Consider the following 23025-nt stretch of genomic DNA (forward strand, 5'->3'; position numbering starts at 1 on the left):
ATGACACTGATCAATGCAAGATCAGAAGAAAACCACTTCATCTGCTGCCTGTCCGAGTGTATCTGAGGGGGGTTTCTCCTCATTTCAGCACAGCATGTAATTGGCTACGGCCCAGAGGCTAAATGTCTGTGTGAGTTTTCACTCATGTGGGGAAAGAAAGTGCACAAAACTAAAAACCCAAGCACTATTTTGGGTTAAACTTACAGATCTCACACGAGTAACATTATTTTATAAAATGAATGTAGGTTCGCGTCATGTTAAGAATTTTGAGCTCAGCTCTTTAACCTCTCGGCTTCAGAAACACAAAACAACTGGGGTCTAAAACAGATTACAGTCAAAAGTGGGAGTAACCAATAATGCAACTAATATCAATGTCACATCACTCTACCTCCAACAAGTCCTGTTTTTTTTTCCCCCTCATGATCTAAAAAAGAGCAGGCCACAGCAAAGTGTCATGACATACAGTACATGTATATAGTACATTTCTGTAGTAGAGTATTGAGTAACAATCATTTGCAAAATGTGGCAAAGAAACTTAGAAAACTGCTTAGCTAGCTTTGAAAATGTTAAATATTTATCCATGCCGTGAGTGTAAAAATGCTAAACGCAGCAGCTCCCTCAGAGTGTTAATTTAAGGTTAAAGCTGCAAAGATTTAACAGTCTTAAAGTCTTTAAGCAATTTGTTTTCACGTAACAGTGAATGACCAAACTCTCAGAGTGTGACTAATTCTTTTGTAGCTTTGCATCAGCAAAGCCGTAAGTTCTCATTTATTTCATGCTCTTCAGCCAGAGTCAGATTCGCTCACCATTATTCCTTCTGAAGTGGCACGATGTCTTAAAAACAGTACATCAGATGAAAGGCTACACATTAAATTACAAAAATCCACTTAAGAGATATAAGAAGAATTTGTTCAACAAAGGCTCGCTGGGCATTTAAAGTCAACCTCATAAAACCTTTCAAAAAAGTCTCATCTTTTCCATGTAGCCTTTCCATTCATGTGCCCCGATGTGAGACATTAAAAAAATACAAATAAAAACAAAACGAAAGGGAACAACTGACCTCCTCATCCACTGACAATAATTCAAACTTGATAAGATACTCAAGCAAGTTTCTCTTTTACAATCTGCGTGCTTTAAATTTAAGAACCTATGGAGTACTGAGGACGCCAGCCGTTTAAAATACACCTACGGTACCATATATGCATGTGTCTGCGTCATCACTCGGCCCCAAACATACTGGAATAAGTCATGAGCAGGATATCTCTGTGGGTTTTAAAGTACAACTTATTCTTTTGATTTGACTTGCCCATGCTAAGAAAACCAACAAATCTCAGGAGTTCTACCAGACCCGACACTTCAGCTCAGGGTTCATTGGACTGCCTTTTTGGCACTGAAAGGCTTCTGAGAAAGCTTCAAAATTCTGGAGCGATCCAAGGACCCTGAGGACAAAAGAAAAGCAGAACATCAAGGATAATAAAAGCTAAAGTATGTTGACGGTGTTAGAGGAGCACCGCTGAGTGTTAGTCCAGTCTCCAAGCACTCATTTCACACTGCACCAGTACTTCACGGATATACCTTTGTCATGACAAGTGGGAGTATCAGGCTTATATTTTCAGTATGGAGAATCTTTAAATTGAATAAGGCAAAGCAGAGCTGTTCAGCTGAGGAGTGCAGCTGCACTCAGACCGGAGGAAAGGTGATCCAGTCATAAAAGCACAACCTGAATTACAAACTGAAGTGTAAATGAGTGATAATTATACTCACAGTACCTCATTTGTTGAGCCACTTCCATATAACACTGAGTGTATCATGTTTAATACATTTTTGAGACTTCTACGTCATCAGTGTGAGCCCGTGCTCAAAGCTGATTATGGAAAAACATCATGCTGACACTTGGAGTGGGTGTATGATTTGGTTGTGGTTTTTAACAGCTTAAATGTGTCTGAAAACTTCACGTGGGTATGTGCTGTACTTAAGAAGTCATGAGGGCTCATAAATGTTGGAAAGAATGACGTGCAATAAAAAAAAGCTTTGATCCACCCCTATGTACTGAGAGCATCTGTACGTCTGAGAATATTCATACTATTAAGGTAAGGTAAGATTTTACGTGCCTTAAGTGAATATACTAAAGTTATTGTGAATTTTAAAAATAGATGAAACTCAAAACACTTTATATAAGTATTAATACATTAGATTTGTTTGATTTTATATAAAATACCCCTGCTGAATGAATTTCCAGTGTTGTAAATGTCTAAAATTTCCAACAAACATGCTTAAAAAAACGAAGGACTGCTGCTTGTAAAAAGTAGGGTTTTTTTCAGCATAGCTGCACTAACACTTTAATTCTGCAGCAATTATTTTGCATCGAAATCTTTATTTAGTCAGTAAGGTTTCATCGTTGGGTCATTATATAAAACAAAACACGTAATATAAATTCTAATGTTTTCTTAAAGTCAAATTTATTCAGTTTCGTTTTTTCTCTTTCTGCTTTTGAGAACTACATTATCATGCACTTTTTAAAATGTATATATATATATATATATATATATATATATATATATATATATATATATATATATATATATATATATATATATATATATATATATATATATATATATATATATATATATATATATATATATATATATATATACATGTGTGTGTGTGTGTGTGTGTGTGTGTGTGTGTGTGTGTGTGTGTGTGTGTGTGTGTGTGTGTGTGTGTATATATATTTTTTTATATATATATACACACATTTACTTCAGTGCTCTCTATAAAAATTAGATCCTAAAGTCCTTTTTCTCTGTGCAGAGAAATGACACTGCACAGATCTCACATTTGAGTGGAGAGGAAGGACTTAAGGGTATGTCTGAGGTTCTGACAAAAATAAAATGTTTAGTGTGTCTGAAATTATTCCGCACTAAAGCTTCTTACCTGTATTCTAAAGGACTGTGTGAGTCAGTCTTAATGGACTGGCTGGCATACTCAGGCCGATAAGCACCACACCATACCTGGAAAAAAATAATGCATTAGTGCTTTGCTCCATTTCTGCAGACTTTGATCACTGCACAGGTTTTTCTTTGTATTAAACCAACCAAATATACTTCTGAATACTTTGTGTATTTAAAGTATTTCCCACCTAATAAATCAACTCTCAGTTTTTATATGTCCAATATTTTTATCTCCTTATCTCAGTGAGGAGCAGATTTGGTTTTTAATTATTTCTACTGTTTTATTGTCAGTGACAGCTTTCTGCCTTTGCTTTATGTTCTGTGGCACCAAGATGCTCTTTACTTTGGCAGCTGCTCTCATCCCCTGCGTGTGTTGCTCAACAGTGATTTGCTTTGGGATTGCTTCACTCTCTGAACCCCTGAACCTCTCCTTCTGCTGCTCTGTTTACTTCACAGCGCAAAGTATCCATTGAAAGAAATGCTCCTTGTGAGCTTCGGGTTTTAGCTCATGTTCCCTCATTACTTACTTGGGCAAAGTTAAGAAAGAAAAGCTGCTTGTGATCCATGTCTAGACCAGGTAGACGAGGCTCTTCACCCTCCATCTCCACCCACTTAAGATAAGCCTGTAAACACACATCCACGCACAGAAAGTTTATTATAAGCCTTCTGGAGTTTGTCACTGCTGCTGAAATAGTAACATGTGGGTTTTGTGCGTCTAACATCCAACCTTGTATGCTTGACGAACCCCTCCATTGTCTGCAATATTCTCCCCCAAAGTGCTGATTCCACTGATCTGCAATCACACGGACAAAACCATTCACACACAGCAGTGTGAAAACACTCATTGTGGTGCTCGCTTAATAAACGGTATTACAGCCAAGAAAAAACATGCTATTTCGTGCGTGCCGCAACTGCTTACATTTTGTCCGCCTGCTAGCTTCCAGTTGAAGTTGCCATATTGTTGCACCATGCACTGCGACTGCTCTTTGAAGTGGTCAGCAGAGTAATTACTCCACCAGTTCAGCATATTACCATCTTTGTCAAAATTACGCCCTGCACGGAGACACACTGCATCAAGTACTGTTTGCTCTAACTCATCATTGTCATTAGGTAGCAATAACAAATTTGAAATAAAAGGTTACTTAAAAACAAACTGCCTTCATCATTTCAGGTTCCTAAAAATATGACTTATCAGTCACCAGCGTCTCACCGTTGTCATCAAATCCATGCGTGATCTCATGTCCGATAACCATCCCTATTCCACCGAAGTTAAGAGCTTGGTGCTGATGCTTGCTAAAGAACGGTGGCTGCAGGATTCCTGCAGGGAACACTGGATGGATACAGGCAAAGAGGGAGTGAAATCACAAGTACTAGCAGTGCTGAACAGGCATGTGATTAGGAGCGAGAGTTACTATAAAAAACATCTTTAATGTGTTAAAGATGAGAGGCTGCCGGTGGCCTTGTGTGATTCTTGTAAAGCTCTTACCAATCTGATTTCTGTTGGGTGAGTAGAATGCATTAACCACAGCAGCACCAATGATCCACCTGAGGAGTGACAGGCTTTATTAAGGCACATTTATACTTAATACAGTAGCTGTACAGCTCATGCGCAGAGCTCATTTTGCACCATGAAAAATGAATTTTTCCACTTTCAGTATCCTTTGAGTTTTTTTCTGAGGAGAACTCTGAGAGCACACAGCAGTACATTCAGTGCACCCGCTACATTTTAGATAGAACTACATCTGTGTTTACTACTTCTGAAACAGGACAAATTGTATCAGTCACTTACAAGTCAGGATCCACGGGCTCTCGGAGCTTCTTCAGACTCTTGTGGGCTTCTGACTTGAGGTTCTCCAGGATGTTCTCAAAGTAGTGTTCTTCACTGAAATTTAGCTAAAAAGAGAAATGTGACACATCAATGGTGAGAGAATCTTTCAGTTGTTTACAATGCAAACTAGAAACTAGGCTTTTACTTACATGTGCATACTCTTGGTCAAGCTTCTGGTTGCTCTCCTGCAGGATATGATCTGGATAGCCAATATGTTCCTTGATTGCCATGGCCTTGAAGTGATGCAGAGCAATCAGTATGATAGTGCCAATCACCCTCTGAAGAAAGCAACAGAAACTTTTATTCATATTATACCTTTTCTCTCGCCTTCTCCTTTGAGGGAGTGTCCATCCAGCTTAACTCCTCCAGTGTTTCTACGTACGCTGCTTGGATCTTGCTGATGAGGTCACTCACCTGTGAACAAATGACAAAGACTGAGAATCTGAGTCCTGTACTAAAGGAGAAACTCAGAAAAAAAAAATATGTTTTGAGTTTACAAATAGTATGATAAAAATGTTGAGCATGGCTTAATGGAAAATCCCATCCTGTTTGGCTTCCTAATTTTGTGGCACTGCAGCTCAAAAATACTGCTAAAAAAGTTCAGGCCTAGACCGTAGAGCAAATTATCCATGTCTTTATCTTTTCCTGCATTAATCATTGTAACCTGCACCCCCTTTTAATTTTTCTGTTTAAGTAAAGCTGCATTTAATTAACTCAGCTGACTCAGAATGTATTAAAACCTGCAATAAATTCTAAATAAAGAAGGCAAGTTATCCCCATACTGTCTAATTCTTCCAAAGCATCAGTGCTAATAAATGATATGTACTTTTTTTTAAATACAATTTGACGTTTGGAAGGTAGCCATATGTTGCACATATGCTACAAATACGAAACAACAAAGCAGAATTTGAGTTTCACTTGAATTTAAACTCATTTTCAAACTTCTTTCTGATATGTTCGAAGCAGTTTTGGGGCCAAAAGCACTCACCATTCGTTTACTTTCTCCTGCAAAAGTCTCGCGCACGTACAGAGCTCCCACTGCGTTCTCCATGCTGCTTTGGACATAACGGACACATTCTCGCCACCAAGCATCCTCCACAGTGGTCCCATAGAGAGTCTAACCACGCACACACATACAGTTACTTTGTCTTCAAATAAGCTCGCATTAGCATATGTTGTTCCTGTTATGTCAAACCTTTCTGTATCGCGCTCTGGCATCTTTAAAGCGGCGGCTCAAGCTGTTAACTCTGTCAATGATGAGTTGCCAGGTGAGGTAGTTCTGCATAGTTCTGCAAACATTAATAGTTTTTGTTAAGCTGTGCTGCAGTGTATATTTTCAGTTATAATATAATCTTTACAGACTCCTTCTAGGATGATGGTCCAGGACTGACCTGATACTGTGTCTGGAGAGAACATCGTTCATCTTCTCAAGATAGGGAGAGCTATACACGACCACCTCCTCGTCCAACTGGACATCAATGGACACACTCGACAGCACACCTTGAATAAATCGTGTCCAGTTGAAACCCTGCAAGACAAATTTATTATATTTTTAAGATATTTAGTTTTATTTGTGTATAGTTATAATTTAATATGGTTACATGTTGTAGGCCTTCCAGCTCTCAGTTAATTTAGAGGGTGAGGGGACGCTCATAGGTACAAACTTTAAAGCTTTAAAGCTTTAAATCTCATTGGATTCAACTAAGATGGTTTTCAACACCTCCTTTGTTTAAAATAAGCTTGAACAATGGCTGATAAACAGTATTTCTTAAAGAAACATGATAATTACTTATTGATTTTTGCTTTTTGACCAAAGCCATACAAACACTATGAGTTAACTGCATTTATATGGCGCTTTTTACTGAAAGAGCCACATGTAAGTATACACACAAAGCTTTTCTTTCCTAACACACACACACACACACACACACACACACACACACACACACACACACACACACACACACACACACACACACACACACACACACACACACACACACACACACACACAGTGAAGGAAAGAACAGGAACTTTCCTGGGATTCAGTATCTCGCCTAAAGAGACAGGCAGATTAGAGGAGCCATGAATCAAACCACTGACCTTCCAATAAGTCAGTGTGCTCTTTTCTTATGTGAGTATTTGGGGGATGCTTATGAAATGTTCCTTTTTAACTGAATAACATTATTTTTTCAGCCATTTTTTTTGTAACATTTCTAATTTCAGCTATCAAATATGGCCCCACCTTGATACAGGTCGCTGTGTCCAAAATAGCCACCATGCACAACAAGTTAAAGTGGGACCATCAATTACAATGTGCAAGGTGTAAACATTGTACAAGGTGTCATTACTCACAAAAATAACACGGCAGATTTCGAACACTGGCCGCTTGTTGTGCACAGGAACCAAGAGATGTTTCCAAAGTTTTCTTTTTCTGTAAATACTTTCTTTGCAGCTGCATAAGTATCACATGTAAGAGTCAAAAGCATTAACTTGAATAATTCAGAAGCAATGCTGCCTTATTAACCAACAGTCTCGTGCTTGTTAACTGTCATATGGGCTTCTTGTTGTAGATTTTTGGAGAAATATTTTGCATTTTGGGGACTTTTTATGCAAAGCTGACCTAACTAGTTGCCGGTATTATCTTCATATTTCCTTTACAGGAAGGGCTCATCGATCTTCTTGCCTAACTCTTAATAGTAAAAAGAATGAGGTGATTTTGCAAAATTTAAAACAAGGCATATAAATTGCATTTACATTTCAGAAACTGATGTTTTCTCATAAACAGTACATGGAGTCATGTGAAAAAGAAAGTTTTCCCAGGGTTGTATGCAGTCCTATAAACAGCTAACCACACCCCATGATTCAGTAGCTTGTACAATCGTTTTTAGCAGCAATAACCTGAAGTAATATTTTCTGGATGGTTTTATCTGTCTCTCACATAACTGCGGGGAAATTTTGACCCACTCTTCTTTAGAACTTTGCTTCAGTTTATTGAGGTTTGGAGGTAGTTGGTCATGTACAACCACATCATTTCATTCGGGTTGAGGTCTGTACTTTGAGTCATTGCAACACTGTGATTTTTTTTTTTCAATGTTCAGTTATTTTGCTGGGGATTTGCTGCTGTGTTTGGGATCACTGTCCTGTTTCATGGCACAAAGCTTTAGCTTTCAGAAACTTGACACTACAATACTTTGGTGTTCAGTCAGCTCAGTGACCACAAGGTGTCCAGGAGCTGTGGCTGCAGAACAAGCCTAAATCATCACCCCTCCTCTGTGCTGACAGTTCGTATGAGGTGTTTGGTTTTTACCAAATGTGGTGGTTTGATCCCATCTGTCCATTGTTGCATTCTTGAAATTGGGCTTTGTCCATTCTGGACATTGTTCGAGAAGTCTTGTGGTTCGTTCCGATGCTGCTTTGCAAACCTAAGCTGTGCTGTCATGCTCTTTTTAGAGAGAAAAGGTTTTCTCTTGGCAACCCTTCCAAAGTCTTTTTGCTGATCTTACTATCATGGATTTTAACATTTTACATGCTAACTGAGTCCTAGTAGTTATTATGAGGTCATCCATTTTTAGTGAAGTCCTATTCTGAAGCCTTAAACCGAGCATTTTGGGTGTCGATGTCTTGGTAAATTGGAGAGAAGAAGAGAGGAAGGGAATCTGACTGGAATCTCACCCTAAAGCACACCCTGCTTTATCCCACTTTTAACTACAATGAGGGCCAAAATATACAAAAATAAAGTCATGCTTTATAAAGTAAGGCATGAAACTAGTGAATGAGACCAAAGAGTCATCAGGAAAGGCTTTAGTGAGTTTATACATCATGCGAGCAGTACAATCATTTTCTTATAGACTTCTATAAAATTTGACTTTTTGTAACCAAAGCTGCCCTGCCGGCCATCACATGTAAGAGTTTGCGATGAATTACTTCAGAGTGGCCTGCCTGCACCTCAACAATAATAACAATAATGAAGTGAAATAATTCTTACATTAAAGGTGTATGTGCTCTGCAGTTCACCGAGTGCCATCTTGTTGTAAAGAACGGTGACATCTTGGCGTTCCTCTGCTGGTGATGTAGCCTGTCAAGCAACAGGAAGGAAAAACAAAAAAGCTAAACTGATTTGTTTTTTTCTGTTATATAGTCACATTTTGCTATCCTTTCATCGGCAGAGTTTCATTTGTTATGCTCCTGGGAGGCATGAATTAAAAAAAAAAAGGATGGTTAAGAGCTTGGCTGATCTCCTGGTTCCAATATGTATTTGTCTGGTTCTCTCATTTACTGGAAGCAGAGAGGAGGTGCTCATTTTTCATCTTGTCATTGTTAATTTTCCTGAACCTCGTTTCACAGTTCCATTTCCTGCTGCAGCTGGCACTCACATTGGCAATGTCTGTCTCCAGCTCCAGCACTTGCATCATTTCCTCCCACACTCGGTCGTCATCTTGAGTCAAATTCCTGTCCTCTCGGGTTATCTTCGCAATGGAAACCATGAAGTGTAGGTAGGCCTCTCGAACCTGTGGTATAGATTCAATAAAATTTAGAATATATTCATTTTATTTTAATAAAAGCTTAGAAAGAATATTTTAAGTATTATATGAGTAAAAAAGTGCAAAAGTGAAACTCAACAGCACATTTCTTTCCGAAACCAAACTGGCTGTTATTCAAGATAAGATCCCACTATGAGCAGTTTTCATTGGACTGCAGGTTCCAATAGATCTTTAGTCAGATACTAGCTTTTAATATTAATCCTTTTCACCTCCACTGAACTGTGGTGGAGGCAGATATCTCATGCATTCATTTTTCAAAATCAAATACAAGAGAAGACATCCACATGATTTCATGAAGATAACAGTATGTTTTTTTTATCAGGATTTGAGTGAAATGTTGTATCACCTTTTTGTAGTTTCCATCATTGAAGTAATAGTCTCTAGATGGCATCCCAAGCCCGGGCTGGTCAATCTAAACAAAATACAAGAATAAAGACAGCAATTAAACACTTTTTCATACCAATAATGCAGAAAATACTTGCAAAGATGTGCTTTTAACAGAATGATAATCAAAAATCTGCATGCTAAACTCAATGATCTGTCTGATTGTCAGATCTGAAGACGTTTCAGAGTTCAAGATGTTAAGTCTCTCACTGGGAGTGACCAGAGCGGACAGAATTAGAAATGAGTACATCAAAGTGATGGCTCAGGCTGAGTGGTTTGGAAACAAAAGTATGTTGGACAAAAGATGTCAAATATGAAGCTGCCAGGCAGAAGGATAAGAGAATGACCACAAAGAAGATTTGTGGATGTAGTAGAAGGAGATGCAGAGGATTGATGTGACAGAGGAAGATGTTAGAGATAGGGTGGTCTGCTGTGGTGACGCCTAGAAAGACCAGCTGAATGAAGAAGAGAGAGGTCTGTCTAATTTAATGGGTACCATTAATTTCATAGCAATCCATGAGCAATGAGCTGTTGAGATGTTTTAGTTTTAGGTGAAAGGATGGACTGACTGACAGAACAGTGCTGCCATGCCTCTGAACAACGCTCTCTAATGTCTCTGTAAACACATTAATGGGACACACTGTTGGACTGTGAGAAATGTATCTTCATTACAATGAGTGAGTGATACATTGTCCTTCGGTGCAGAGCACTAAATCATGCTGAAAACCTATCCCTGTTGGAGTACCATTTGCCAAAAAGTGGCCAGTCAATTCAGAATGTTATTCATCCTTCTTAAGAAAAGAAACCAGACAAATGTCTGAGTACGTGTGATTAGGATTGAGTCAATGAAGGAAGTTGGACAGATGTTCGTTTCATTCGTTGACGGACCTTGTTGACAGCAGCAAACGTCAGGCTTATCTGTAGTAGTTGTATAACAGCTGTCATGTACTAATTGTGCCTGGACAAAATGTTTTCTCACGTAGATAATATGGCGCTGAGAGTCCCGGTCGTCCGTCCACACATACATGTCCAGCACAACCTTCTTGTGGAAACGAGCAGTAAGTGTTGCCAGTGTGTCCTCAAGGCTCCACGCTTCCTCTGCAAAATAAAAAGGAGAAATTTGTACTCAGTTTAAGAACATTTATCTAGCTGTAAGGAGCTATTCAGCGTACCTGGCTGCAGAAATCCCTATGCCTCTGCTGCACATTTTCTGGGTTCGCTGTGTAAATCGGTGTGCGCAGATGCAGCTATGCGTGGCTAATTCTGTTTGAGCCACCATCCATGATTACATTTAATTAAAGTGGCAAGAGCCAGGAGCACGGGGAAGAGCGGACTATTTAAAGCATCCTTCACAGTCCTGATTGAGGACTTGCTCTTCTGCCCACGCATCACCCTCCCAAACCCCACACCTGACTGCTCGACTGAAAAGCCTCGACCGGCCTCTTGATCCCACCAACAAAGCTTATACGCAGCTATTCACTGAGAGCAAATATAGCTGCACAGGCTCTGCGTGATGTTTTTGAGAAAGAACAGCACTTGTTTGCGTGCCGGTGTTACATGTGCACACGTGCTTGTTTGTATGGAACAGGCAGGAGGCATTAATCAGAGTGTGATTTGTACCTGTGGTGGTGTTCCAGTCCTCTGACGCCACAGGCCAGTCACCGATACTCTCAATGAGCTTCAGGAGGGGGTGCGAGTCACGCTGCTCTATGAGGCCTGCAGGAAAAAAAGAACAATCTCAGGTTGTAGAACATAACAGGAACATTATGGTCTCACTACTAAAAGAAATCACGCCATATTGAGTTCAGACCAGTGGCAGGCACCTACACTGCTCTGAGATAGAAAGCTATTTATTCACTGACTCAGAAGGCAAGTTTTCTTAAATAAATTGCCCAGTGACTCTAACAGGTTACTCTAGCAAACGATTTTATGCAATTTAGCCAGACCCAGGTTGCATAGCAGAAATTACTGGTATGCACAGCTGGTAAGTATTAAATATTAAGGTCTTAAAAAGTCTTGAGTTCAAGCTGGGGAACCCTGCTGATACCCCGGCTGAGGAAGGCTGACTGATATAATAAACAGCAAACAGTTTTTTGTCAGTATATCTTGTGCTCTCTTGCCCCTTTGTAGGCAGCCTTACTTTCATTCATGCAGGAGCTGTAAAGGATTTTGGCCTTCTTGATGGCATCTCTGTCCTCTTCACTGACTGTCTCGAGAACACCTGCAACAACCAAACACACACAAACATTTTCTGTCCGAAAATCTCTCACCGAAATACTGCAGCCCACACTGACCCACACTGAAGATTTCACCCAGCTGACCTTTGAGGACAATCTCCAGCTTGTCTCGCAGAATGTCAAAGACGCTGTGACGGGAGCTGGTCTCCGGAATAACATGTCGCTCCAGCCAACCCCCACAGGCATACTGGTAAAAGTTATCACAAGGCTTCACGGACTCATCCATGTTTTGCAAGAGCCGGGCAGCTTTAAGATGCCGGCGAGGAAAGAGAGACATAAGAACAGTGTGGTGAAAATCTCACGAGGCAACTGATGGAAGATGATAGTTTAAAAATTGTAACAGCAGGAGAAAAAAGAAAAAGCAGATTTCTCACCTGCAGTAACACAGTCTGCAGTTGTACACACATTGCTGGGGTTGGAGCGTAACAGCTGGCCTGGAAAAATCAGTGCGAACAATTACGAGAGAACTGTTTGACAAACTGTGCCCCAGCTGAGAGGGAGGATGTTGTTGTGTGAAGTTCAGACCCAATTTTAAGTAGCCTAGATCTGTACTCTGTGCGAGAGAGGAAATGCCTGTGTCAGCAGTGACTGTGTTCTTTCACTTTTGTGTGGCTCTGCTGATCAGGCAGTAAAGGGACTTCCAGTATTACAGTGTCTTTCAGAGGTGCAGGCTCGAATATGACACATGCCATCCCACTCATCCCACAGTGTATTCTGTGTTGAGCTTAGAAGATTACACTTACCCTCACCTGTTGAGCTCCTGGACACACTCGGCCTGTTTGATTGTTCTGAGTCGGATGCAAGAAAAAGATCAAAACATCAGACAAACTCTGCAATAATGTATCATGACTTTAATAACTGGGTTGAGTGGGTTGAATGATATTTTTAAACAAAAGAAAATATGACACACAAGGCCATCAGACAGAAGCCAGTTGCATTTTCCAACTTAAAGTGTGGACCTTGGTGTGGAGTGTACACATGATAACACCGGGGAAAGTCCATATTTTACTCATTTTTGTGAGTGACACTAAGCATTAAACTTTCTACCAAGGATATCTAAAAACATACACACATCATTTTTGCATAAAGATGACCATTTTGAAAAATACTTCCAGGATTATTTCATGTGTCAATTTTGCTTTAATGTTACAAACAGAGTAGGGAGACACATGTCATTACTGCTGTAATATCTGGATTTTTCCACGGTGATCGTAGCAAAGCATTTACCTTTCATAGCTGACGTGTAGAGGACTACAAGCCCGGCCAAGGCACAGCTGACTAACAGGAGCAGCACAGACAGACCGATTTCTGCAACAGTCCAGCGACGCTTTCCAGGTTTACTTGATTTCTCCATGATATCCATTTGGCTTTCGGATTTTCCCATATTCCTCCTAACTGCCGGCTCTGTAGGAAAGACACCGTTGGAGTGTGGGATGGTCCAGGCAGAGAGCTACCGTCGTGTGTTTTTGCGTGTGTATGTGTGTGTGGGCTGTGCAGTGATCCATCGGTAAACTGTGCCAGCTGACCTGCAGTGAGTGAGCTTCAACTGCCGAACACCTACAACAACTTCACTGACAGGAGTTTCACTGACAGTGAAACTGTTGGTCTTGATGCACAATGCAATTTATTTTTCTTTTGTAAAGTGACATAAGACGTTTTAGCTCAGGTTTCATTCTGTAGTCTTTCATTAAGACTTCTGAACCTGTTCAATACACAAATAAGGTTTTGAGATTTTCTTTACACAGCTTAACAATATATTATAAACTTAATAAAATCCAAGTAGCTGGAGAGGTTAAACTGCCTTCAATCTTTTTATTTTATTAGAGGAGGAGAGATGCTGAATTATAAATATGGAGAAATATAAATATGGAGAAATTACTCTGCTGTTAATATTTAAACTGAAAAGGTCACCATGTGGGTAATGAGTTTTCATCATGTGGACGGATGGGGGGAGATGAAACGCTTTGGTCTGATTTAAGGGACAGTAACTATGAAAAAAATGTCGAAATTATGTTTCCATTTTTGGGTACTTTTGTGCGCCTGCCCCCCCCCCCCGCACACATTTTTCAGTGAAACTGGTGGATATCTTTATCTCTTAAGTCCTTCAGAAAAAAGTCGGCGGCACAGTCCAAAACAGTAGGTGCTTCAGTTTAAGCAACCATGTGCCAAAATGGAGAGGAACCACAGGCATAGGTCACACATCTTTGCTATAAAAAATGAACAGACAGATACGATAACTGCGCTCGAGGCATCTTGGCCTTCCAGTAGAGCGAAATGTTTACCTGGACACCTTAGATACACAGGTGTAAATGATTATGTGTCTCAGCTGTCCACTTGTGGGCCCATCACCCCCGACACATTTTAAGGCCAAGTGTGAGGGTCAAAGACTTTTTGCAGCAGGCGTGTGAATGTGTTGTTGTCTGTAATTTGGATTACACAATGTAGCTTTAATATGTCAGCAGGGCACGGGAATGTTTGGTCGTTAGATATTTTTGTATAATACTGATGATTCTACAGAGGTTAGTCTACATGTTTTAATACTTACTATATTCAGTATATTTTGTACTCTGTAGAAGGTCATTTCACTGGCGCACCTTTATCGCTAAGGTCCATATGTTATTAATCTGGCAAGAAAAGAGTCACCGTGCATCGAATGCGACGCTCAAGCTGAAAACAATTTAACAAACAGTTGAACATTAAACTTGCCTACTCTGTTCATTGTTTTTTTTTTTAAATACAAGTATTTGGCCCCACCTTACAGCCCCACACACATGCGCATCCACACTGAGCCATGCTTTACTTCAAGAGAGCTAATTTCTATGCACAATAATTATGCATTTGTGAGCACAATATTGCAAATGAGCATTTGTGCAAGGGACAAAACAACAATCACCCGTGGCTTTCAGCAGCATTGCCTTGCATCTATTCACTCGGCAGCACCTGTTTCTTCCATAACCATTCCCATTGCCCTATCATTAGGCCTGACAGGGACGGGCTGTAAATCAGAGGTTCACACTGCTGTGGCCCATTAGCCCTTCCTGATGAATACTCATGTGCACATATCGGGCTCTATAGTGATGAAGAGCGGGCAGGGGCTTGTTAAAGCTTCACTACCAGCCGCAGACTGTATCAGCATCAGACTGCACAGAAACACCCTCGGAGGCTCAATCCTGACATAAAGCATTAAAGACCGACCTCATATTATAGAAAACTGTCCAGGAATAATGTTCAGTCTGTTGTGACTCACTACAGGGACTTATTTACATATTTCAAATGTTCTCAGACAGTCTCACTGCTTTTTGGATTTAGGTTTTAAAATCTGGATTTTCAGGTGAATATTAAATCCAAGGTTCATTTCCAACGAATGCAAAACTGAGTTGGCATAAAGAAATGGACAATAAAGAAGCAACATTCATTATTCTTTACAGAACTCCCTTTTCTAATATGACAAGAAACCTTTAAAACCATCATGTATTATTTTTTACTGGTCATTTTAGGAAAAGCTGGTTAAAAGTTGAACACAAGGATGTCACTTTTAATTTGTGCTTCACGCCATTACCTAAAATGAGATATTTCTCAGTGCTGATTTGTTTGAATTAGTGCATTTGAGATTTTAAATTGTATCTTATAGATGGAAATGAACAACAAGCAGATGAGTGTGTGCAAACGCATGTGCTTCACATGCACTAAAATTAAATCAGTGTTGATTCACACAGCATCTGAACCGTGCTCTGCCAAGATGTAGCCTTCTGAAGACACCTGTAATTGGCAAGCGTTTCCTATCATAAATTAGATTTTCTAAATCCTATAACCAGACCCCAGAGGAGGTTCAGGACTCCAATTCCTTCTCAGACCACTTTCTTTATCATGTGGGAAAAAGTTGTCATTTATTTTTATGTCCAGTGAAGCCAAAAAAAATATTGCCTACCCCCAGCTTCCATCTTTATTCCTCAACATGACCAAGCAGATGGTTAGGACAGGCTCTTTGTAGCCTGAGAGACACAACTCGGGATAAAAGAGGACTGAAAACACTCATCATTGTCAGTCCAGCATATTGATTTATCTGCATTTTACCAACTATAAAGCTGGCAACACTTTTAAGAGACGGCATGGGCACCATGCTTGAGGTGTTCAGATGTTCAGCAGATTGAAAAAAGACATGTTAACCACATCCTTTCAAAGTGAGATGAATCAGCATTGTCACTGAATCAATCATGAGCTTTTAGCAGTGGAAGACAACTTGTGTCAGCTCTAGCTGAGATCCACAGGGTTTTACTTGCTTTGTAAAAGAAAGGCAAAAAAAACACAGAAGTAATATGGGTGCTGAAATTTAGGGGGCTGCTGAGTTGATCACCTTGATAACCTTTACTGAAGTAGGGCTCAAACAGACATAAGTGAGCAAAGACAAAAATTTTAATCAGCCAAGAAAGTAAAAATTTCCAACTCTATCATCAGGATCACTGATCGAGATTGTTACTGAGTTTCCTTCTCTCGTTGTTGGTTCAAATTACTTTGTTTAGCTGAGTTCAAAGGCTCACATGGCTACCTGGCAGGTAATCATATCGCTGCGCATAACACTGTGAGATTACTGTGCTCAATGTAGCATAACGCTAAGCCTTTATAAGCACCATTTAAAGGACTCACAGCTCTGAAACTCCCTAACTGCAGCAGGCTTGTCACATCTTCAATATTCCTGAGTCCATCACAGTCTGTCAGTAAGCTTTTAGCAAGGCAAGGTAACACTGTCTGTCACAGCTGAGACGGCATTTCTATTTCTAGCCACCTTTGTTTGATCAGGTAAAAGCCATACTGAAATTATGACATCATATTTGAAGATATTTGGCCAAAGAGGGTAGGAGAATAGACAAGAGCGAAGACAATAAATGGTATAGCTTATTTAAAATATATTTAAATTGACAAATTACAAGGGCAAACAACTTCTGCAGGCTATTGTATTAATTTCTACACATGTATATAAAAAGATAAGGGAGAACCAACAGAGATTAATGCGTTTAAGTTAGTGGTACATTCTGTCAACAGTGAGATGAGCATTCAAGCGAAAACCAACTCATTTGTTAAGTGACATTGCAGATGGAAAGTTAAAATTCTGCTAAACACTTTCAGATTGATTTTAAATCATTTTCTGAAGGTATTCACAGCAGCTTTGACATTAAATGCTAGAAAAAGTATCAAACACAATCTAACAGTTGGAGATTCAGGGTCTCCAAAATAAGAGCCTTTCTCTGTAAGTGAGATCAATCTGTACTAAATGTCTTATGGAGTCTTTGTTTTAAGCACGTTAAGATTATATGCGGTTTTGTTCAGTGACTGGTACTGTACTTCGCTGAACTTTGTCTTACAAACAAAACAAGGATTATCAGGTCAGCCAGCGATCTGCACACTTTCACAGGCGTTCAGTCTCATTCCCTTATTTTGCCCTAAACTGTGTGACGGTGCCATCTACGTTTTCCACACAGCAATGTCTGAAGAGCTTAGTGTTTTAAATCTGTCCTGGGACCACTCTGCTGCTTACCTGACACCTGAAGGCTGCAGCTTCACAGGGTAACTTTAACCACTTTCACTTTGGCACTTGACAGCAAACAGGAATGCAATCTAGAGGACCCGGAGGCTTACCTTTGTATGTGGATGGCAGAAGTCCCTGAGCCGTTCCCCCACAGCGTGCTAATATCTCAAACACCCCTGCTGAGCATCCACTCAGAGCTGGTGTGTAGAGAAATGAGTCTGTGCTGCGGGTTGAAGGAGACGTTATCCAGTTCAGTGTGCTGCTCAGGGAATGAGTGAGGCAGCCGAGAGGGAGGGAGAATAAAAGAAGGAGAGGATAGAGGGAGGGAGAAAGAGGAGGCAGATGGGAGGTGATAGTACTAGATTGTTTTTGATTGCATGACTGTGATAAGAAAAAAAACACACATCAGGAACAAGTGTGTGTGTTATGAAGAGCTGAGGTGTGTAGCTGAGGGGTCAAAAGGATATTGGTTGTGTTACAGTGAGCATCAATTTCTTTTTCTCACTGTGGAGTGTGCCCAGCTGCTGAGCGGAAAGACCAGAAAAATCTGGAAAGCGCTCAGAGAGATAAGACAAACACGTCCTCAAAGCCCTCTGCTGACAAATAATCCGCCACACACCGTGTGTTTAAACCTGTTTTAGATGTTTTGTTCTCATCCCAGCTGCCACAAACATATGGATCTATACTACTCCAGTCATCATCAGTACAAGCACCACTCACCGCTGATTCTCCTGTCACAACTCTCTCCCCTAGTGTCCAGGAAAACCTGTCTTTGCGGAGCTCTTAGATGCCTATGGAGAGCCTGATGGGGATCTGAACCCTGGCCTGGTGTCAGATCTAAATGGCATGGCGCCTGGGCTCATTATCAGCCTGATTAACCACACTAATTAGCTGATAATAAAGAGAAAGTAATGTGTTTGGCTGATGTTCATAGACTCCCAGTCAGGTGTTGTTGCTACCCAAGAAATTGACAACAAATTTAAGGGATCTTGATCAAAACTAAAAAAAATGAAAATAAAGAGCACGTGTTGTTGAAGATGCACTCGTGTGTTTATTACTCACATGCAGCATCATTTACATTTAGAAAAAGGAATTGCACAGAGATGTTTACAAGTGCAAAAGCTGCAGTCATTTAGCATGACTGATGGAGTGAAACGCGGCAGGGAGTGGAGATTTGAAACTGAGTTAATAATTTATTCATAGATTTTATTTAGCAGGAGAATGTTTCCTCTCCTATAATGTTTCTGCAAGACTGCAATCAATTTATTTCAGTGTTGATCCTGAATTTGGTCATCAGTCCACTGATTTCACTGATTTCATGTAATTAAGGTTTACAGTGAGAGGAAATGATCAGACTAACTTTAATAACTACTAAAAAGTAGAATAACTTGTTACAATACAAAAAAAGAGAACTACACATGGATTTTAAATACAGTTTGAAACATATTCCCAAGACATCATTATTATTATTTATTAATACTTTAATGTGTCAGCTCTACGGAGAGATGTGTCTTATTGCATGGTCCACGTATAATTCCTGCAGGGGAATGCTGAGATGTACTTCTTACTCACAGAAACGGGAACATGCAATCAGGCATAAAAGTGTTAGGTCATCGCTCTCTGCTTCTGAACTATGAAGTCATCCCACAAGGACCGAGCTAAATACACACAAAAGCAGAGGACTTGCGCAGATGCTCATTTAAGTGTTACAAAGAGCTGTGAAATTACTTTTTAGGCAATAAAAATATTGCTGCTTTAAAAGAAATGACTTCTATTTTGTTTTTATGTGTTTCAACATATACGAGCTTTAATTCGGAGTAGGCAAACAAAAAGCGTTGGTTAATTTGGTTGACCTTTCTTTTTCTTCTGTTCCCTCTATTTTGAATACTCTGCTTTTTCTATTTTGTCACGATTCAAACAAGCTGCTCTGCTCGCATCAAGTCTTTACTTTTTGTGGCGGTTTTCAATTCCACGTATTGCATGTCATATACTGAAGTGCAGATTTTACATGCAGTTTTGCAAGAGTCTTATAGCGTTTAAGTAGGCAACCTGAAATTAGATTATCTGAGATTTATTTGCTGTAAGACCGTTTGTTCTCGCGCAGGCCATAAACAAATACTGGACTGTCTTGGTGATTAGTGGATCTGAAAAACAAGCTTGAAAGCTTTTTAATTAGGCTATTGTTGATGAATGCTACTGTACGTATTTGATGGAGAAGGCTGATCTACTTTGCTAAAAAGCTTTTGCCAGAAAATGTAATGTGTGCTCAGAAACTCTCAGAGTGAGGCTAGAAGGATGTTGTTGTTGTGGGAAGACAGCCTGTATATTTAGACCCTGTAACTAAGAATGATAATAGATTATGTGTTATGCAATTTGGAAAAAATTGAAATTTTACTTAATTTTTTTCATTAGACAAAATAGACAAGAAAACAGCATCTTCTAACTGTAGACGCCTTAATTAATAAACATTTATGAAACAGTTTTTCATTTCTACTCATTGCGGTTTTGCCTATTTTAGAGCTTGGTGGTCGACAATAGCAGCAATCATGGCTTTACATTCTCGTCTCCCTATTAATTACGTCCTGTGGGTTGTTGGATTAAGCCTGCAGTCAGCCTGAGCTTAAAAAGCTCAGAATATTTCAACCCCAACAATTAAAACCATGCCATTTTACAAAAAGCTCATTTATTGGGACTTTCTGATGAGGTGATATGAACTTATATTTGTCTCTTCTTTCAAAACCCACTATAGTCCCTTGGTTATGTAAGAGTGGTTTGCTGAAAGAGGCAGAGATTGCATGAAACAGTGGCATTGAATCTTGTTAGAAGCAGGTGGATGTTGAGGCTGTCTGTCTGTCTGTCTGACAGTGTATGTTGTGCTGACACTCTTTGTCAGCCTGGTGGCATTCAGTTAGAGTCATTGTCTTCCCTCAGCCTGAAAGAAAGGCTGTGATTAACTGGTATGTTCCTCCTCTGTTGATTTACTGCATGTGTTTAATAGGCCTCGGAGAAGCCACACAGGCCATTAAGCACAGAGCTAACATAAAAGCTCCAAAATGAGGTCCCGCTGCAGACTAACTCTGAGGAACCAAATGGGAAGCAAACCTCATGGTCTCTGTCCTCATCTCACAAATCAGCATTCATTAGATCACAGTTTGCAGGTGTAATGTGTTGAAATACGAGTGGCCGCTGGTATATTCATTCCTCAAATGCAGCATAAGCATGGCTGAGCATAATTGCTTTGGGGATAACGTCTTTGGAAAAGAAAGTATAAAAGTATACTTCTTTAGACGATTTTGCCATACAAAAAGATTTTAAAAACATATTTTTTATTAGCATTGCCTTTTTTTATGTTTGTGTTCTGCTGAAAAAGTCTATTATAGATGGAACATAGGGTAATTTCTGCTTTTCATGGTTTCTTCTCAGTTTGTGAATATTGTCTAGCATGCCAAAGACACTAATAAGAACAAATAGTTTTTCCCTGAACTATTTTGTCAAGCAGATGTAAACCTGCACAGAAATAATTAGAAAGTAATAACAAGAAGGGGGAAACAGTCACAGCAGCATGAAGAGCTTGAATTAGGTTAGGCTTTTATATGGAAAGCACTAGGATACACTTTGTATGGTGCGTTTATGAAAGCTTTATTGAAGTCTGTCTGCAGTTGGACCACAAATACTTCCAATACTGCATTTAAAATAAAACTTTTTAGCACAAAGTTGTGAATATCCGTAGCCTACACATTAAACACAACAAAACACCCCAAATAAAGTAGCTCAATAAAATAAAACAAAATCACCCAATAAAAACAAAAGACTTCTATAAGTAAAAATGTAAATAAAATACAACACTAAAAGTTTCATGATATTGCTTAATAATCGCTTAAATGTTTCCCACTTTTTATTTTACTGACACATTTACAACAGGTACAATCACCAGTGACCCCTGACAACAAAATACCCGGTGTGCTGCGCACTGTACTGAACTAAAATCAGTATAAAATCATTGAAATACTTAATAATATGATGCAACCCGGTTCACCATAACAGTAGCTCTTTGACAGTGTCAATCACAACTGAACATTATTATATTTGTCAAGGTATAATTTATGCTGAACTGTAAGATATGATTCATTATCATAGGCTGAACTTACTCAACAGCGTGATCGTAATTCGTGCTGGAAGGGACACAATATTCTAATCTGCACAGCTTACTTATTAATAAACTGTAATCAATATTCATTACTTTCTGCATTGATGATTTAACTAATGTACTACTGCAAATAGCAGCGTCCTGCAAGACCTTTCTTGTTTACATATTATCACCACCTTTCCTTAAACCTGTTCATTTCTGTTGGATATTTAGTGCTCTTTCACTGCAGCTGTTAATCACAAGAGAACAGTGAGAATCATTCAGCTCTTCATTATTTCATTACTGTGGAAATATTGACGGTGAGAGTTTTTTAAGCTTCAGATAGAACTGTTGATGGTGAAAAATAACTGGATTGCTGTCAATTGCAATAATATTAAACTAAATAAAACACGTTAACGTGAATGGATGAGTTTCTTTGGTCACAGAAAGGTGAAGTGACAAAATACCCCCCACTATCCACCTGTCCCTCAGGTTTTAGCAGCTAGGACAGCACCGTGGCAGGTCTAATCCGCCTTATCTTAATGGCATCCGGCCCTATCGCTGGAGCAGTAGGGAAGATCGACCCTTTGCCTTTCTTTATCAGCAAAAACCACTTCCCTCACCAATCCTGTTGGTCACCCTGCTCTCTCGCCATCAGTAGGCCTGTCTCACTCTGAACTTACCAAATCTTCTTGTGCAATGTCATAATCCCAGCCTCAGTTGATGTCCAGATGCATGTTTCCAGGAAAACATAAAAAAGGCTTCTCGGGAAACGTCGCTGCTGTTGAAATGGGCATATGGCTGATGTTTCTGAACAAACAAAACACTCACATGTATGTGCAAATACACAGAACACACAGGCTGGATGTGTATCTTGGCTCTGGGTTATTTTCTTTGCCTCCCCATATTCCCACTGTGGCAATAGTGACTTTGCAACAGGGGAGTCAAGAGAGGCTTTGTAGCTCAGATTTTTAAAAAAGATTTTCTTTGCAAAGCCTTATCACAGTTTGGCTTTTATAACAACAAACTTGGGTTTCCCTAGGTAATTGCTAGACTGAAAACAAGTGTAGATATGCCTGGTTTCCCAGGCAAAACTATATGTGCTGTATAAACACTAAAACTCGGAAAAAGCATGTCCTAGCGAATATGCAAAGTCAATGCAAAGATTTTGCTTGAAATGCTTAAAAATATTTGAAATATTAAAAGGTCAATTTGTTAAATGAGGTTAACTGCATAAGATTACCAAAATATCAGTGTGAATTTGAATCCACCAGTCAGGATCTCAATAATGTGAATGCTTAAACAGCATTCATATTAATAAACCTGAGCTCAGCCTAAATCTTGTACTTTGTCTTATTGTGTTGTTATCTTTCTGTTCATCGTGAACCTGAAAGAAGCTGAGCTGTACGTGAAAGACTTTCACTGTCC

At 39.5% G+C, this 23025-nt stretch overlaps 1 protein-coding gene across 1 annotated transcript; it reads right to left on the minus strand.

Annotated features, from left to right (window-relative positions):
- Positions 1-727: 727 nt before the first annotated feature.
- On the minus strand, positions 728-17722 carry mmel1 (membrane metallo-endopeptidase-like 1). The gene is made up of 24 exons (XM_039612326.1): positions 17582-17722; positions 13175-13351; positions 12691-12735; positions 12322-12381; positions 12032-12193; positions 11851-11931; positions 11331-11426; positions 10690-10808; positions 9673-9738; positions 9159-9293; positions 8771-8860; positions 6174-6310; positions 5978-6071; positions 5771-5899; positions 5098-5196; positions 4932-5015; positions 4744-4847; positions 4441-4499; positions 4165-4284; positions 3874-4007; positions 3682-3747; positions 3482-3577; positions 2938-3014; positions 728-1439 (listed from the first exon to the last, which is right to left on the minus strand). The coding sequence occupies exons 2-24, from the start codon at positions 13329-13331 to the stop codon at positions 1340-1342; spliced, it is 2310 nt and encodes a 769-aa protein (XP_039468260.1). The 5' UTR covers positions 13332-13351; positions 17582-17722; the 3' UTR covers positions 728-1339.
- Between the last annotated feature and the right edge of the window lie 5303 nt (positions 17723-23025).

The sequence above is a fragment of the Oreochromis aureus genome, linkage group 5, assembly GCF_013358895.1.
Source record: "Oreochromis aureus strain Israel breed Guangdong linkage group 5, ZZ_aureus, whole genome shotgun sequence".
In the NCBI taxonomy this organism is placed as follows: domain Eukaryota; kingdom Metazoa; phylum Chordata; class Actinopteri; order Cichliformes; family Cichlidae; genus Oreochromis; species Oreochromis aureus.

Excerpts from the sequence above, each read along its gene's own strand:
- mmel1 (XM_039612326.1), bottom strand. The coding sequence starts at position 13,331 with ATGGGAAAATCCGAAAGCCAAATGGATATCATGGAGAAATCAAGTAAA. Across the intron at positions 8,861-9,158 it reads TGGAGACAGACATTGCCAAT|GCTACATCACCAGCAGAGGA; the intron begins GTGAGTGCCAGC and ends GTTGCTTGACAG. Across the intron at positions 5,197-5,770 it reads CAGGAGAAAGTAAACGAATG|GTGAGTGACCTCATCAGCAA; the intron begins GTGAGTGCTTTT and ends ATTTGTTCACAG.